Raw genomic sequence first — 17,908 nt, 5'->3', positions numbered from 1 at the left:
ATGACTCCCAATAAATATCTTCTGGTTAATATTCAGGTTACTCAGGTATCTGAGTCCTCTTGTTCAGCATCACTTCTGCCATAACCAGAACATTCTCTAGAGTCTTCTGTCTTTATTTTTCCTACCCTCCTTTTCTTGGGTTTCACCATTTCTGATGATTTTTTCAGCAGCTTATCATTAGTTTCTACCTCTGGAGTATGTTCTTGGTGCCTGAGATTTGGATCTCTATCCCAAGTGACTGGAGTGTACTTTTTCCTTGTTTAGAGTCACTCACTGTGTACTACTGATTTTGGAAACTGAATGAGAATGAAAATGGGAATCCCCATCTATAGTGGATATCTGACCTCCTGAGTGCTGCTGTAATTTTCCCCAGCTCTCTCTTTTAAAAGTTAAGGTGCAAAGGCCTAGGGAAAATGGCATCTTGTGATCTTGTAGTATAAGCTTTTCTTTGCACTTTCTTTTTTGAAACTTTTTATTATGGCACAGTTACTCTAAAACATTAACATACAACATCGTATGTTACTTATGCAGGATCAGGTTAATATTCAAAGAACATGACGTCAGATTCTAGCTTGCTAGCGGGAGAGCCCTTCTCCTCTGAGTATGCTAAAAAGGGTGACCAAATTTCTAAATGCCTTTCCTCTTTTTGGTGTTTCCTCTTGTGGAAGTGTTTTCATTACAAGGACAGTCCATATTTTGCTAAACCACAATTCTATAGAATTCAGATTTTTCCAATAATGTGCAATACCAAGTCTTAGAGCTAACAACAACAAATATAATGTGTATTCTGTTTAAAATGTAGATCTTTTACTGAAGCATTAAGTAAGCAGGTCAGGGGATCACAGGAAGCTGGCATTTTGTCACAAGATGAAGCTTTTTAATAATTTCCTCACAAAAGCATCTAGTTCCTGGACATGACTACCATGCATGCAAATATGTTCCCTTTTCTCCCTCACCCCGAACAGAGTGCCTGCCCCGTAGAAAAAAAAAATTACAGATCTTAACTAGATTACAATACCATCTATACAGTAATTTATATTATTTTTCTTTATGTGCTACACAAATTGAAGATATGTATCCCCTTTCCCATACAGAGACCCACTCAGACAGATCAATTTCTTTGTCAAAGCCCCTTAGCCATCTTTTCATCTCAGCTGTTCTCTGAACAGCTTTTTAAATCAAAGTTGTATATATCTTAGAAATAAACCTTTTTTTGCAGTTTACTCCTGGGTCAACTCCTCAAATGGCCGTAACTGTCTGTATAGAGCCACCCTGTAACCAGATTTCGCAATAAAATGTTTGATTTGTACATATTGAAAACATATTATTGTACATATTATTTACATATTCCTTGATATGATTCATATCAGGACCCAGGAACACCTATCCAAATTGAGTAATCTCAACTCTTACACACTACAAATAGGAAATATTTTTGACTAGGGATAAATTCCTTATTATTAATGAAAGTAGCTAAGGGAGAGCACCATGGCAACAGGAATTCAAAAAAATTGTCCAAAGCTGCTAAGGTGGTCTGGATGAATGAGTATTTTGGGCTTTTTCAGGTGACCTAAATTTCTTTTTAATTTAACAATGACTATGAATAGCTATATTTGAGCATGAGTCTTGTTCAAGTTTTGCCCAGTGTTTGGATGGCCTATCGTTAATGCAAATGATCTAATATTTTAATTGTGATGCATAATAAATAAATAAATAAAAATCAACCAAATTAGGGAACACTAGTCCACCCCACTTTGTAGGCTTATACGGAGCTTTAGAACTCACCCTATGTCTTTTATATTTCCTCACAAATTTTAATAGCACATATTGCCATGTTTTAATGTCATGTCAGGGACACCAACAGAGATGCACTGAAAAAAACCTAACACCTTTGGGAGGAAAATCATCTTTACCGAGGCTACTCTACCTAGCCAAGAAATTTCATATTTTTTCCATTCCTCCAAGTCTTTTATTATTTTATTCCTCACTGGAGAATAATTTGCCTTAAAAAGATTTTTAAGTTTCTCCACAATATTTATTCCTAAATATTTTAAAGATTCCTTTACCTATATTAATGTATGTAACTGACAAGAGTTTGTTTCAGCCCTTTCAGGAATATTAATTCTTAACATTTCAGATTGATTTTAGTATATTCTGAAACCTGGTAGCTGCCCAAATTTCAAAATTAGTTGTTCTATAATTTTTAGCAAAGCTTCTGGATCCTCCTAATATAGCAAAACACTATCAAGAATACAAAGCTATATTGTGTTCTAATTCTGAAGGCATTTTAATGCCCTACACAAAGGGGCTGTTTCACACACATTGCAGATGGCTCCAGTGCCAAAGCAAACTCACAGGGCAACCCTGTCTTATATCCCTAGACAAAGTAAAAGAAAGGGACTGATGACCAAAGCAGACACTGAAGGATGAGTACATAGGTCTAATATTCCCCTCTAAAACGGATTTCCAAAACCAAACCATATCAAAATCTGTCTGAAGTACTGTACTCCCACTCCAGCCTGTTGAAGGCTTTCTCAGCATCCAAAGAAAGCAGCACACAGGAAGAATTGCCAGAATTAATATTTTAGGTCAAATTCAGAGATCCTCTGATATTATCAGATAGACGCCAGCTCGCAACGATCCCAGACTGGTCAGGGGAACAGATCTGGGCAACATGACACTGTCACCATGTCTCAGTGGATCACAGCAGAGGATGCCAAATTCAGGACAAACTGCTAAGAAATAGGGCAGATTCACCCCAAACTGGTGATTATTCTATCATTAGACTATACCAAGCCAGTAACAAAGTGAAAAACCCAGACACTGGACTTTATGATGAGTGGTTACTGAAAACCAATTTAATCAAATAATATAGGGTCCTTCTAATCCCAAGAGACCAGCCTCTTAGCTAGGTCAATATATAACTCAGATCTTATGCAACAATCACACTGATGCCAATCCTTTAGTAACTAAAAACTAAAGGCTTAATAATAAAAGAAAAGAAAAGGGTTATAAATGGTTAATAGATCATATACATATAGGTCATTTTTCAGTGTTCATAGCTCAAGATCATAGCAGTGATGGAATAAATTGTGAGCTTGCAAAAGCCTCTCTGGAATTATCCAAACAGATTGGGGGTCATCAGTCCTTGTTTAGAGCTTCATTGTTAGAAATCCAATCCAGAGAAATGAAGCAGGAAATGAAGACAAAAGGAAGATATCTCAGAAACCTTTGTATATCCTCTGCCAAGTGCATGGAATTTTATTGTCTCAAACAAAGCTCAGTTTGTTTGTTTCCCCCTCCACCACTGCCATTGTCAAGGTTCCTTCCCCACTCTGAATTCTAGGGTACAGATGTGGGGACCTGCATGAAAGACCCCCTAAGCTTATTCTTACCAGCTTAGGTTAAAAACTTCCCCAAGGTACAAGCTTTCCCTGGTCCTTGAACAGGATGCTGCCACCACTATGCGTTTTAAACAAAGAACAGGGAAAGAGACCACTTGGAGACATCTTCCCCCAAAATACCCCAAGCCCTACACACCCCTTTTCCTGGGGAGGCTTGAGAATAATATCCTAACCAATTTGTTATAAAATCATCAAAGACCCAAACCCCTGGATCTTGGAACAATGGAAAGATCAGTCAGGTTCTTAAAAGAAGGAATTTATTTAAAAAAAAAAAAAAAGGTAAAATATCATCTCTGTAAAATCAGGATGGAAAATACTTTACAGGGTATTCAGATTCAAAACACAGAGGATCCCCCTCTGGGCAAAACCTTAAAGTTACAGAAAACAGGAATAAACCTCCCTCTTAACACAGGGAAAATTCACATAAAACAAAAGATAAACTAATCCACCTTGCCTGGCTTACCTATACTGGTTGCAATATTGGAGACTTGGATTAGGATGGGTTGGAGAAGATGGATTTCTGTCTGGCCTCTCTCAGTCCCAAGAGAGAACAACCATGTAAACAAAGAGCACAAACAAAAGCCTTTCTCCTTCCGCCCCCCCCAAGATTTGAAAGTATCTTGTCCCCTTATTGGTCCTTTGGGTCAGGTGCCAGCCAGGTTAGCCGAGCTTCTTAACCCTTTACAAGTAACAGGATGTTGCCTCTGGCCAGGAGGGATTTTATAGCACTGTATACAGAAAGGTGGTTACCCTCCCCTTTATATTTATGATAGCCACCAACTTGACTTTTTCTTTGCAATCAATTACTTCCAACTCCCCCACCTCCTGCAAATGCCTCTGCAAAAAGCAGCATCCAGAAGCCGCGGTTAGCAGCATGTCTCATTGAAAGCAAGCAAAGCCCCAGCATCTCAAGTTGGATAAGGAGCTGCATGCGGAGGAAATTTCTGAGCATGGTAAAGGGGCTCCGTGTGTCTCTCGCTCTGTTATTGGGAGTGGGAGGGCGGTGTTTTTTTTAAATCACGGGCTACAGATTATTCCCATGCTGCAGAAAGTGGGGATTAGAGCTGCTTGGGGGAGACACAGAGAAAAGGAAAAGTTAACAGTTCAGCCAAGTTTCCCCAACAACCACACCAATGCCCTGTTGCCCATTGTGGGTGTTTTCATAATTGCTCGACTTGGTGTGTGTGTTTAGTGGGTGGTGGGGGGTGGGAGAGTCCTCTGGGTTGCCCCTGGGTGCTGCGTGAGGCAGAGGGGTTGGCACCTGGGAGGCGAGCTCTCCTCCCACTTCCCAGCTGGGTTTATTTGCTCTGTCTGTCACCCAGGCTAGTTTCAGTTGAAGAATTGCATCCCCCCTCCCCAGCAGAAAAGTTGGGAGCTACTCAGCTGCTGGTGTTCTGCTCCAGGGACTGCAGAAAAAGCTGCAAACCGCAGCTCTGCTGGGCTGGGACGTGCAGAGCCAAGGGGGCTTGTGCTCTGGAGCAGCATGGCTCCAGCCACACTCCCAAAAAATCGGGCCAGCGTGCTCAGTGATCTCCCCCCTGTCCTCAGACCCCCGTGAAGGAGATGGGGCTGCTGAGGGGCCCCCCCATTGTGTCCCTGCAGCTGCCACTGCTGCTGGGATTGGTGCCTCTTGCAGGAGGCGCTGCTGGTGCCAGGGAGACACATCATTTGGCGGAGGGAGAGGCCAATCAAAAACAAAGCTGTGTCTGTAAGGAAATGTATGGGTGAGATATTGCCCATCCATAATAATTTGCGGCCCACCCAAACTTACATTCCTAGCTACACTACTGGTCCAGGGCCATATGAGCATATCACATGTCCTTACATAGTTTACTGAACCACAAGGGGTGGCCATTGGCCCCTCGGAGTCTGAGGTGTCCCCAGTAAGAGCTATCTGGGCAGAATGAGTTTCTTCTATGGCCCATTGTGAAAGCTAAGTGTCCTTGATGGGCCATCAATACACAGAATTTACATTAAGGCCAGACAGCTATCTGGTGGATCTTACCCAGGAATACAACTCAAGTATAAGATACAAGTCCATGGCCAATATTCATAACTTTAGATACAAGGATGATACATTAATTTAACCAGGATAATCATATTTGATAGATTGTAACTTTTCTATTGACACCTTACATGATGCACTTTGTATAAGATTTATGGAAACTGTGCAACACTGGTAAGAACAGTGATACAAATGGTCACCTTTCTTATACACAGCATCAGACAATCTATTTGGGATAATTTTTGGTTTTCACATTAGCTAAAAAAATAGGTTTGTATGGTGCAGAGTTAGTAAGATCTTTTCCTTCTTTAGTAATAACCACACTTTTTGATTTTTCCATAAATCTGTAATCTCATTCTCCTGCAATTATCCATTAAACAATTCAGTTAAAATTGGGACCACCACTCGCTTTAGAGCTTTATAATACTCCAAAGAAAATCCATCAGGACCTTCTTGATTTTAAATTCTTAATTACAACTTTAACTTCCTCTGCAGCAATTTGCCTATCAAGAACTACATCACCCTCTGGGTAGTTTCATACTTTGTTTTGAAGCATACAAAGAATGCAAAACGTTAGCAAATGTTGCAGAGATCAGACTGAGACCAGTTATTAAATCTCCCTTTTTATTTCCAGTCTTTTAATCTAATTGTAACAGGGGCCCACCTCCACCCCATCCTCTTCCCTGAAGAAAATGCACAGATATCACCAGGTGTGCGCACAGTGAAACTATTACAATTCCCCTTCACCAATATCACCACACTCCCCCATGCTCCTGCCTATTTACAATATTTGCTGAGCTTTAGGCTGTCTCAGCAGGACCTGAGGGGAACAGAGATCTCCCTTCTCTGAGGCCTCTGTATGACTAGATGCAGCTAACTCTGTTCCTCCCCTCCCCCACTTCCTTCCTAAAAGGCGCACACTTTTATCAGCCCGGGGCTGATGGAGCTAATTAAGTTTTTACCCCACCCAGTCTGTTCAGATAACTACCCCCAGTCAGCTTCTCCTGGGGCACTAACTAGCATCTAACTTATCAGAGCGCAGGCTCAGCTACACACTTTTTGCACTCTGTCACACACCACCCATCCTTGCAAGGTCTCTTTTCCTCTGCACCCTCCCTTCTTTAGAGGCGCTGAGCTCCCCATGCTCGCCCCAGCATGGTTGTCCATGTTCCACCCCTAGAAGTCACACTTTGTGGGTGAGGGTCATCCTCATTTTTGTTTCCACCCACAGATTCGCACACCATGGACAGCCTGTTTCCCCACTCCCTTTACCTTCTCTTTCAGTTTGGGCAGAGCCTGTCACTATGCCTCCCTTTCCTCCTCCACTTGGGGGCTCTGGTTCCCCCAACCCCACAAACTTGTCCCAGGATCCCTCCTCCTGCTGTGCTGGTGGTGAGGTTCCCTGGAACTGCCTGCTTTTCACTTGAAGCTAGGAGCACTATTTTCCTCAGCCCCTTGTGTTAGGCCACCTGCTTTCACCCTCTCCTTTTTGAGGGTGGTCGAGTCTTCCTTCTGGCTTGTATCTTTATGTCTAGGGTTCTCTGGTTTTCCTATATCTACTCCTTTGCCCCATTCCCTGTTGGTCTTGCTTCCTACCGTGGGGGACTCTAGACCCTCATTTTCTCCTTAGAAGGGAAGAGGCTCCAGTCTGTCTCTATAATGACTGGATGGGGCAGCCCATCTACCACCCCTACCTGCTTCCACTCAAAGTGCTTCTTGACCTCTAGGGATATTTCTGCACTGGGCAGAGCCTCTTCTTGCAGTGGATGCATTCTAGTTTCAGGCTGTCACCCGGTAGTATCCAACAAGGCTTCACAAAACCCCTCTGGACCAGTGTGCATCCTGAGGCCGTGTCCACCAGTCCCCTCTGGCGCCTCCTCTCCACTTTTACAGGGATGCTAGGCATTTTCTTTTTCTGCCTGTGTAGATTGAGTCCACCCACAAAATTCGGCAAACCCACATTTCATATCTGTGCCATCCAGCTTTATATGCCCCGGCTGCCCACACTGGTAGCAAATCACTCCCTAGTTCCCCAAAGAAGTCCCCATCATCTCCTCCTTTTTCTTTTCAATCATCCAGGATGTGGCCAAATTGCTGCCCTTCTTCCCTGAGTCCTGTCCCTGAAACATCTGGAATTCTTTCTTAGGAAAATCTGCACCCACAAACTCCTCTGCCAACTTTACCGCTTCCTCCAGGGTCGTTGGCTGGAGCCTCTGGACCCATAAGTGTGTGCTTTCAGGGAGGCACTGGAGAAATTGCTCCAGTATTATGATGTCTATTATTACCCCCAAGCTTGGGTGTCTGGTTGTAGACAATGGGTTGCCCAATCTGTTAATTTTTGCACACATGCCTGGGGTCACACACCTCTAATCAATCTAGCAGCCCAATATTTGTGTCTATATTTTCCCCCCGAAAGGCCAACCCTGTCCAGGATGGCCACCTTTACTCTACCATAGTCCCAGGCTTGCTCCCCACTCAGGGCCACAAAGTCTGCCTGGGCTTCTCTGGACAAGTAGGGTGCCACTTGGCGGATCCACGATCCTTTATCCCATCTGGCTCCCGTTGCCACTCTCTTTAAGGTTGATAAAAACACAACAGGGTCATCTCCAGGACCCATCTTACACAAGCTCACCCCCATGTCTTACTGCTGTTCTTGGTTGTGGGACTCACCAGTCCCCATATCAGTTGCTGCTGTGCTTGTGCTTTCTCCTCTATGAACTCCTACAGGGATTAAGGACCTTGTTAAAATCCCCTCCTAGAATAATATCTCCTTCCCTAAAATTTCCTAAATGCTTAAAAAACTGAACAAACAACAAAAAGAGCAGCAGCAGCTTGCCCTTGACTGCGAGCACACACATTGGCTAAAGTGAGAAGTTTACCTTTCAAGGACCCCTTAAATAAAACGTATCAGTCTTCTATATAAAGCAGGGATCGGCAACCTTTGGCACACGGCCCGCCAAGGTAAGCCCCATGGCGGGGTAAGCCCCCTGGTGGTCCGGACCACCTCTTCCCATAGCCCCCATTGGCCTGGGGCGGCGAACCGCAGCCAGTGGAAGCTGCAATCGGCTGAACCTGTGGATGTGGTAAACAAACCGGCTGGGCCCGCCAGGGGGCTTACCCTGGCAGATCGTGTGCCAAAGGTTGCTAATCCCTGGTAAAAAGGATTATCTACTTACAGGAAACACTCTTGACGAAACATAAATACCTGAATACTTGGATACAGCCAGCATGTGTCTCTCCAGGGCAATTTAATAGAAGAAGGGTGGCAATATTCTTTGCTAAACACTTCCTTTTTATTGTTTCATCATAACTCATAGCTCAGTGAGCAAAATGCCCTTTTCCTTTTGGTGAGCTGTTCACCCCGTTAACATTAATGGTCATGCAATCAACCAGTTCACCCATGGGTATGAAGGCTTATCTTGCCCAGTACATTACCCATTGCTAAAAGCAGTGAGATGCCAGTTCTCCAGTACTTTTGTGACTCTTCTTTAAAGAAGACATTTTAGATAGAGTTCCCATCATACACATAGTAATTTTAGAACTCCCACATATATTGTGTTTCTTTTTAACACCTATACTGTTGTACCATAAGTCTGATTTACTATATATTTTTAAATACTGAGGCCTATTATTTTTAAATATACATTTTTTCTATTAGAACATATAACTACATTTAACATCTGTTTCTGTTCTCTTATCCAATTTCCCCTGTATCTCTCCCTATGCATTCTCCCACTGTCCCCAGGTCCCCTCTAGCTGTGGGATCCTGGGCTCTCCTTACTTACTCCATGGATATATCAGCTCCCTGCTGGAGGGTGGGTTTTTTATATATATATTTTTAAGAACCAAGCCTTATCTAATCCCATCAAACTTCTTTATAACACTGGACACTATGAGAAAATTATACCATCTTTGAGTTCACTTATTCTTAACGTTTTCCATCACAGGTGTTCCTTTTCCAATTAATATAAAATTTTAAAATGTTTGTGAGAACTCTAAAGTGAGACTTACTTCAGTTGGGGAGATCTGGGTCTCTTGCTATTTCGTTATTAACTCTGTTTATAATATAAATCACAATATTAAGTGTTATGCCCATTAAGTATTCGGTAGTCGCACAGCATAAAATATCCTGGATGCTGTACAGCTCAGCTTCCATTTAACTATATTCCTTTATCATTATAACCACATGGATATCATATCCATTATTTACTGTAATGTCATAGCCCAGATACTAATCTTATTCTTCTGGATTTGGACTGTTTCTTCTGCTCTAAAGTCTGTCCTTTAGTCCTGATGTTGCATCTTTCTGAGCTGTTATGGCTCTCTTTGATCTCACTAATTCCCAGTAATTTCTTGGTAAACTGTAGGACTGATGCCTTGAGCCCATTCAGATTTGTCTTCAGGGGATTCACCTATTCCCATGTCCAATAGTACCCATTTCTCTTCTTTTGGATTTGAGATAGACATATCTGTCCTTCCATTTAAAAGCCAGTCTAAATGGGGACCCCCATTTGTACCTTATTTTGTCCTAAGAACTGTGGTTACCTGGTATAGTTCTCTTCACTATCTAAGGGCTGAGGTTGCCAGATCTGGGAAAATGTGTATGGGCTGCTTAAGAATTGTCGGCAGTTCAGCTCTCTCCCTCATCGCCCTCAGTATTTTATCCTGGTCTTGACAGTAGTATAAATAGATTATCATTTCTCTTGGTCTGGAGCCTGCTGAGGGCCTGGGGAAAAGGGATCTGTGAGCTTCTCATTATGAATGCAATCTTTATTGCCACATTTTAATGTGTAATGGAAAATATCCAACACGGCCAGCAGATTTGTCCCTTCAGTCTCCTCTTGAACACCTTTAATCCTTATGTTATTCCTGTGCTCTCTAATTTCTATGTCCTCCAGCTATATTTTTATTTTTTTTCTCCTTTTGCAATTATTTGGATTCTTTCCTCTAGATTAGTAATGATGTCTGATTGCTCATTTAATCCCGTTTCCATATTTATTTATTTTATAATTTTTCCCACTAATCTCATTCATTTAATGTTTTGTATCTATTGTGAGCCAGGACTTTTCCTCTCATCTCCTCATTCATCTTTTTGATTTCTATATGTAGGGCCTTCAGGTCAGACTCAATGACTGCTGCTTCTACACCCACATCCATAGTGTGTTTGCTGGAGGGGCAGTTACTCTCTTCCACAACCATGTCTTCATTTGGGAGAAGGGGAGGATTTCCTTCCTTTCCCAGACATCTAAATCTTCTTGTCTTCCATCCTTACTTGTTGTGACTCTCTCAAAATGGCTGCTGCCATACTTCCTCCCCCAGCCACAACAAAACAATTTTTAAAAAAATTAAAACCCCCTCATTGCACTCATCCCCTGTACCTTTACAGCATAATGAGGGTCCAGATCAACATCTCCAAGCTTAAAGAGTAATTTTAATATATTTTGCAGCCTAATGGCAGTGGATTCCGTTGCTGGATTTTCTCTTCCAGAGGCTGCTCTCTAGGACTGGGATCTGCCCGCTCCCTTTAGTCTTCTTTTTCTGATTTGCATATTTAGGGCACAGATCTGTGGATTCAGGTTGGCTTAGTTCTTTTTATCTTCTTAAACTGCTTTAATTTATTCTCCCTTTATTGTAAACAGGTGGATTAAGCTACCATCTTGTTTTCTAGTTTAGCCATGCCCCCTTTTTTCTATGTCAATTTAAGATGTCTCTCTCTCTCTGCTCCAACAGTGCAATGCAGCTCTGTGTCTCTCACTTGTTTCAACTATGCCAGTTTCTAGCACGATGACTCAAATCTTTTAAGTCAATAACTTCCATCTTGACTGGTAGAGTTTTAGACACCAGACCACAGGTGCCATCTTTCTGAATTGCTGGGAGGTGGTTGACCCCCACCCTGTCCCAGGCCCCACCACCACTACACGCCTTCCTGTCTCTTCCCGCCCCTGCTCCACCCCCTCCCCCAAGTGCACGCCACCCTCAGTCCTCCCCCTCTCTCCCACCGCCTCCTGCATGCCTGATCATGCCTCCTGAACAGCTGATCACCAGCAGGCGGGAGGGGGAGCTGATCGGCGGGGCCCACCAGCAGGCAAGGAGCTGGGGGAGGAGCTGATCGAGGGGGCTGAGCACCCACTATTTTTTTTCCCGTGGATGCTCCAGCCCTGGAACACCCGTGGAGTCAGTGCCTATGCATCAGGCTATTCCCTCAGGCCTTTATACACTATTCTAAAACTATTAAAACTGGTAACACTACTAATCTACAAGTTATTTAAGAATTAATAGAATTATTTACAATTATTTATTTAGAACAAGGTCAGAGATTAGGACACTAAAGTTCCAACCCAGACCATGCGGCAGTGAGAAAGAACTGAAGAGGCAGTCAGTCCACCCCAGCCTTTATGGCCTCGGTCAGAAGCATGAGGCGAGCCAGGGCGCAAAAGACTCTACTTTCAAAATTCTCCGACTCTGGGTGCCTGGTGCGCACGCGTAACCCACAACAGGGACCATCACTTGAAGAAAGCCTCAGATGGTTGGGTGGTCTTGGGAGCCCAAGATGCAACTCAAACCAAAACATCAACACGGCGATATTAGCAGCCTGAGCTGCTAGCCTGAGTTCTGCTAGCATGAGTCTGTCTTCCTGGCCTGGGAGGCTTGCTCCCGGGTGTAGTGTAGACATTTCCAAATGACTTAGGAGTTTAAGTCCTACTGACTTTCAGACAGGCTCCTAAGTACTTAAGTCGCTTTTGAAAATGGCACTTTGGAGACATTTCATTGAAAGTCAATGGGACTTAGACACTTTTGAAAATATTACCCCAAACCCTTAATATATTTACTTTAATACAATATGAATGGGAACATAACTGCTACTACAGTCTTTTGTATCCTAGCTAAAATTCTGAACATTTATGGCTGCATTTCCTGACCTCACAACATGTGTCAGTCTTCTCTCTAAGGTATATGAGTTCTGTATCTGATCAACAGTCAACTACCCTGAGAGTTTTTCTTGCATATATTTCTTTTAGTGAAGGTAGCTTAATATTTGAGGCTAAGAAACAGTAAACCCAATAAGGAACTAACAATATTAAAAGTATATGTGCTTACCATGGTCTTTGACATCAATTTCTGTATTTAAGTTTACTGTCTCTGGTATGGATAGTACATTTATATCATTCTTCTCAGGCCTTTTACCCTGACTGGAGAAAAAGTTGTGCAAGACCTGTAAACCCAAGAGTCAAATAACAATTATATAATATTAAATGCTCACTAGGATTTACTAATACTTATGATTTTTACAAGTTTTAATACTGCTAATGTGTATATAGTTGTGCATAGTAACAAGTGGAGTTTGCATCAGTTCAAAACAAATACATTAAATGAAATTATAGCTTGGTTTTACATACTCAATTTTGCAAACACTAAGTTTTAAAATGTAACTTGTTTTAAACCATACTGGAGATAACAGAGTGAAGAGAAGAGGAAATTAAATATTTCATTTTTTTGGCTCAAGGAATATTAAATAATAAATAAATACATAACTATGAATTTAAAAAAACAGATTCAGTGGGATATTTTCTGCTTAAATTTACTCACCATAGCAATTCTCTCATCATGTTGCTTTGCTCCAGATATGGAATCATTTCCTCTAGCTGAAATTAAAAAATAATTCAATTCACTTGTACTTATGTGGCTGATAAAATGCTCTGAAATATGTAAAATATTTATTTCTGTCTAGTACTTAAACAGTTCAAATCTGTGGACCAGTCATTTAAAAAGCTTATGGGTGAGATTTTGTCCTGTGCTCTTAAGTGTCCTGAGGGGCTGTTTAAGTTACAGCAGTCTCTTTGGACTGCACTGCAGGTGACAGTAACTCAGAATCAGTACAGTGCTGCATACTGTGACTCTGCTCCAACATGCCCCTAATGCCAAGGTTTGCAAAGGGGTCCTCTGAAAACAGCTTTACTGCTGGTCTTACATAGTTTCTGCCCTTGGGGGAACTCCCCCCAGGCATTATGAAGAGCTTTTAGAGACCCTATGGACCATTCCAACTCCTATGGATAGCATACAGGGGCAAGAGTGGGGGGGGGTGTCAAGATTTCACTGTATATTTGGAATACACAGGATATTTGTAATAATCACAGTGAAATAATATGAGGCTGATGGATTGCAGTAACTATTTGTTTTTAGGTCTAGCAAGAAACTATTGCTTGATAAACCTGTTTTCCTTTTGCATTGTTATTTCTGTAGCAGAAACCAAGCCATTAAACACTTTACGCATCATTCTTAAATTGACCAGTACATGTGGATTCAGAATGGCTCTATGAAAATCAGCTGTAAACATATTTTCAAAACAATTATGAAAAAGTTGAAAGACCATCTGGATAACATGCTAATCTTTCACCTCTAGAAACAGACACAAATGAAATAAATGTGATGGTCTCAACCTAATTCCAGAGTTGACATCTACCCACATCACAAAAGCTGCCACAATTTAGCGTGATTGTTTCCGATATTGCACACCAATGAAGAATTGGAGTGTTGTCACTGGAAAAGCTGTAACAGGAAAAGTAATGATCTATTTATTAGTCTTCCACTTACATAAACAAAAATCTTTCCTATAATTCTACTCCAATTTACCCTCATCTCGTTAAAAATACACAAATATAGAAGAGAATTTATTAGTGTTTAAATATCATACTTTATTTAGAACACCTGAGCTTAGAGAAAGACTTGAATTTTGCATTTTAGAAAAGAAGTCATTCTTACCCATCTCCAAACAAGAAGGACATCTGTTGGAAGTAAATGAATGAAGGATGGAAAAGAAAAATGGGTGGCACAATGCCATCAGTGAGGTGTAAAAAAACAAAACTAAAGATTGCAGTAGATCAAATCACAACTACAGAGGCTGATTTTATGTTTTAAAAATGAGACATCAGATAAAAAAATTGAACATAAGCTATCTACAGCATGTTTTATCATACAGTCTTATATGTCCTGCTTCCTTAAAACAAATTCACAACTTCAGTATTTTAATCCCTTCACCACTTACTGGACTTGTCAATAATTCTAAAGTGAACTTTAATTCAAATAAATTGACTATTTGGGAAAAAAAGTATATACTAATATTTGTACAGCATCATAAATACTATAATAATTAAGATGTTAGGCAACACTGGACAAGCACTTTTGTTGTACGTATGGGATGATGGACTAATGATCTTTTATAGCTATATAGTGTGCTTCATCCAGATATGTCAGAGTATTTTATAAACTGATTATACAAACTAAGTATATCAGTTCATCCATCAATGACATACAAACACATCTGAGATCAAACATTGCAGCTGTTTGGTTTTGTATTTAATCTGAAAGACTGTGCCCCCCAGCAGCCCAGTGCCCATCAACCCATTGCGAGCACATTTTTTCAATACTGAATTTATGGGGCAAATTAAACCTATTGAATCACCAATACCACTTACTACTGAATCTTATTTCTCCTAGAAATATTACACCCAAGTGTTGACCCAGCCTGACACAGTTTAGCTTGACCTTATAAAAATCACAGCTTGAGGTGGTATAGATGCAGGCAATCAATGTAACATGTTAATCTTTGTTCCTATAAATGTTGCTATGTTATTCTGTCAGGTAGGATGCTATTATTATATGCCCTGAGCCCTGATATAAAGGAACTAGCTTTTCAAAGAGCAACAACACAGTTCAGGTTCATGTTTTCCTTTCAGGATGATGTTGTTAAAAACCAACTGCTACTGCTCAGTTATGGACACCACTTTACAGCAAAGACAAAGCTGTCATATAAATACCATATAAACATCCAGTTTACTCTTCAGTCACGTGTTCCTGGGATTATAAAAACATTTAAGCCAACTATGTTAACCTTGAAATACCACACATTTTTAATGTTACCTATTATCACTGTTGCACTAAGCGTAGGGGGTGTGGCTAAAGAACTTGACCAAGACATATCTGGATCCACTTCTGCTCCCAGACCTTCAGAAATACATTTTGGTGTCTTAACCTAGAAATACATCAAATCATTTTAAAAGTATATTTTAAAACAACGCTCTTGCTTAGATGCCTGGCTGGTGCGTCTTACTCACATGCTCAGGGTCATACCAATTGCCAGCTCTGGGGTCAAGAAATCATTTTCCTCTACTTCTGATTAGCAGGGACCTTAGGTTTTTTTCATCTTCCTCTGAAGCATGGGGCATGGATCACCTGCTAAGATCATCTGAGCATGTCTCATCTAATTAATTCAATGCCATTGAAAGAGGTTCAGGCATTGATAGTACCTCAGTATCTTCTGTTCTCTATCTGTGGTACACAACCGTTTGGATTCTTTTAGTCTAGCTAAAGTCATTGGGATCAACATAGGGCATCTTGCTGGAATGTAATGGTCTGTAATATACAGAAGGTCAGTTTAGATGATCTAATGGTCCCTTTCTGGCCTTAAAGTCTATGACTCTAAACCCGGAAATAAAATGCTTACCTCCAAAAGTTTAGGTGTGCAAAACAAGCGTCCACGTGCCACTGAAAAACATTTAGAAATTAGAAAGAACATTTAATTAAGTCATCCAATGATCTTTAGAGATAAATATTTTTGTTAGTAAGAGAAGGAGCACAGATACTCACCAGGAATATTATTTCTTTGTGGTGTTCTGTAAATATCCCTTAAAGCCGCTGGACTAAATAACAAAATCAAAGAAAAAAATTGTTACTTATCAAACTTAAATGGTAAGCTTTCCTAATAGACATTATTGTACACTCTATTATATTGCCTTCACACACAAAAATATTTGCAGTTTTACTTTAGCCATATGGGCCATCAAAACAGAACTCATGGAATATTTAAGATCCAGTGACTTTGCATGTGATAATTAAAATAAGGAACAATGAAGCTATTCCATGATCAGTACCAATTTTCATGGGTTTCTACCAACTGTTTAATAAATGCTTTGATTGAACTGTATTAAAATCTGGCATACAAGCTTGTAGTCCAATTGTCATTTTAAATGAACATACTTCACTACGGAAGTGTTCTACAGTTTCAGATACTTTGGCCCGATTTATCTGAAATAAATAAAATAAATAAATAAATAGAATTGTAGAATTTGAAATGTTGCAGGGACTTGCACCATTTGTCATAAACTAGTTCCTTTGCTAAACAAATTTTATGAATAGTGCATTGTGTTAATATGTTGCAGTTAGTATTTTATGGTCATTGTATCAAATGCTAAGAATTTGTGAAGTTGAGATGTCAACTAAAGCACCCTATGCACATTATGCTACAATTTAAAAATAAAAAGGAAATAGAGTATTTTAAGAAAGTTTCTTAAGAGTCCAACAAACCTAAAATAGGGGGAAAATTCCAAATATAGCTGATAATCCATTTGCAAATCACTCAGCTATGTATATATACTTTAGTGCTTGTGTATAAAATATGCAAGATTATCCACTGTTCTGAAACTCTAATGTTTTCATCCATGTGCTAGCCAACAGTTTTAATAATATAATTTGAATTTAAGTATAACCCTCCTATAAAATATATTAAGTCAAATACTTTTGAACATTTCATTTTAAAAAGTGTTAACATCCATAACATACCTTACACTGAGGGAGGTATTGAGAGGTGAAAATATTTCAGTTGTTTGATCCAATTTTGTCTTCATAACATGTGGACTTACTCTATGTTCTTTGTTAACCAAACTGACTTTGCCTGCAATGTATAGTATATACAGTAGACAGTTAACCAAGTCCTGCATATATAACTATTTTGATTCTGAAATTTAAAAATAAACTTACCTTTTAAAATGTACATAACAAAGCCTTAGTTTTTAAAAAGAAACATTGTTCAATGTTACTTACATTTCTAATAATGGAGCCTTTTGATCAAGTTGGAATACGTTCAGAAATTCTAGTCAAAATGACAATACATGCACAGAACTTCAGTTAAGTTCATTTAATAAGCCTCATTCTTTTTAAAAAAATATTTATTAAATTTATTCTGTATTTATCTTCACTATAGATTATGTCAGCTAGGCAAAGGAGTCAATGTGCATTGTCACTGAATTTCCTGTTACTACAGGAGAAATGATTTTTGCGGGAGGCCATAAAGCTCTTTCACAGATATATTGTACCAGCATTCTCCCAGGTCTGCACAAAAAATAAATTTCTTGCATTGAATGAGCTAGCATAAAGAAGAAATATTTTTGGTTTTATGTACAGTGCCAGACAGTACCGAGTTGTATTACAAGTGTCTCATGAACAGTTGAGAGTTAAGAATTAGTAAATGAAGAAGAGCATTTCCACCTTCGCCATTGGAACCCTATGGGCTAAACTGTGAACCTCTTGGGTGGTGAGCAGTTACTCATACGAGTTGTCCCATTGACTCTGATGAGACTACTTATATAAGTAACTGCTCATTGGTGTAAGTAAGGGGTTCACAATCTGGCCATATGATACTAAGGTATATCCTCGAACCATTACA

The 17,908-nt window shown here is 40.1% G+C and overlaps 1 protein-coding gene across 1 annotated transcript in view; it reads right to left on the bottom strand.

The window, feature by feature from the left end:
• BRCA2 (BRCA2 DNA repair associated) overlaps positions 1-17,908 on the bottom strand; it is an 86,906-nt gene that overhangs the window by 61,766 nt on the left and 7,232 nt on the right. The window contains exons 3-8 of the mRNA XM_074959363.1: positions 17,026-17,137; positions 16,054-16,106; positions 15,911-15,951; positions 15,328-15,439; positions 12,997-13,052; positions 12,508-12,622 (exon numbers count right to left, since the gene is read on the bottom strand). Of these exons, the coding sequence (XP_074815464.1) occupies positions 12,508-12,622; positions 12,997-13,052; positions 15,328-15,439; positions 15,911-15,951; positions 16,054-16,106; positions 17,026-17,137 (489 nt within the window). The remainder of the gene's footprint in view (positions 1-12,507; positions 12,623-12,996; positions 13,053-15,327; positions 15,440-15,910; positions 15,952-16,053; positions 16,107-17,025; positions 17,138-17,908) is intronic.

The sequence above is a fragment of the Natator depressus genome, chromosome 1 (assembly GCF_965152275.1).
Source record: "Natator depressus isolate rNatDep1 chromosome 1, rNatDep2.hap1, whole genome shotgun sequence".
NCBI lineage: Eukaryota > Metazoa > Chordata > Testudines > Cheloniidae > Natator > Natator depressus.
The sequence above is the reverse complement of the archived record's forward strand: the minus strand, read 5'-3'. Positions and strand labels throughout refer to the sequence as shown.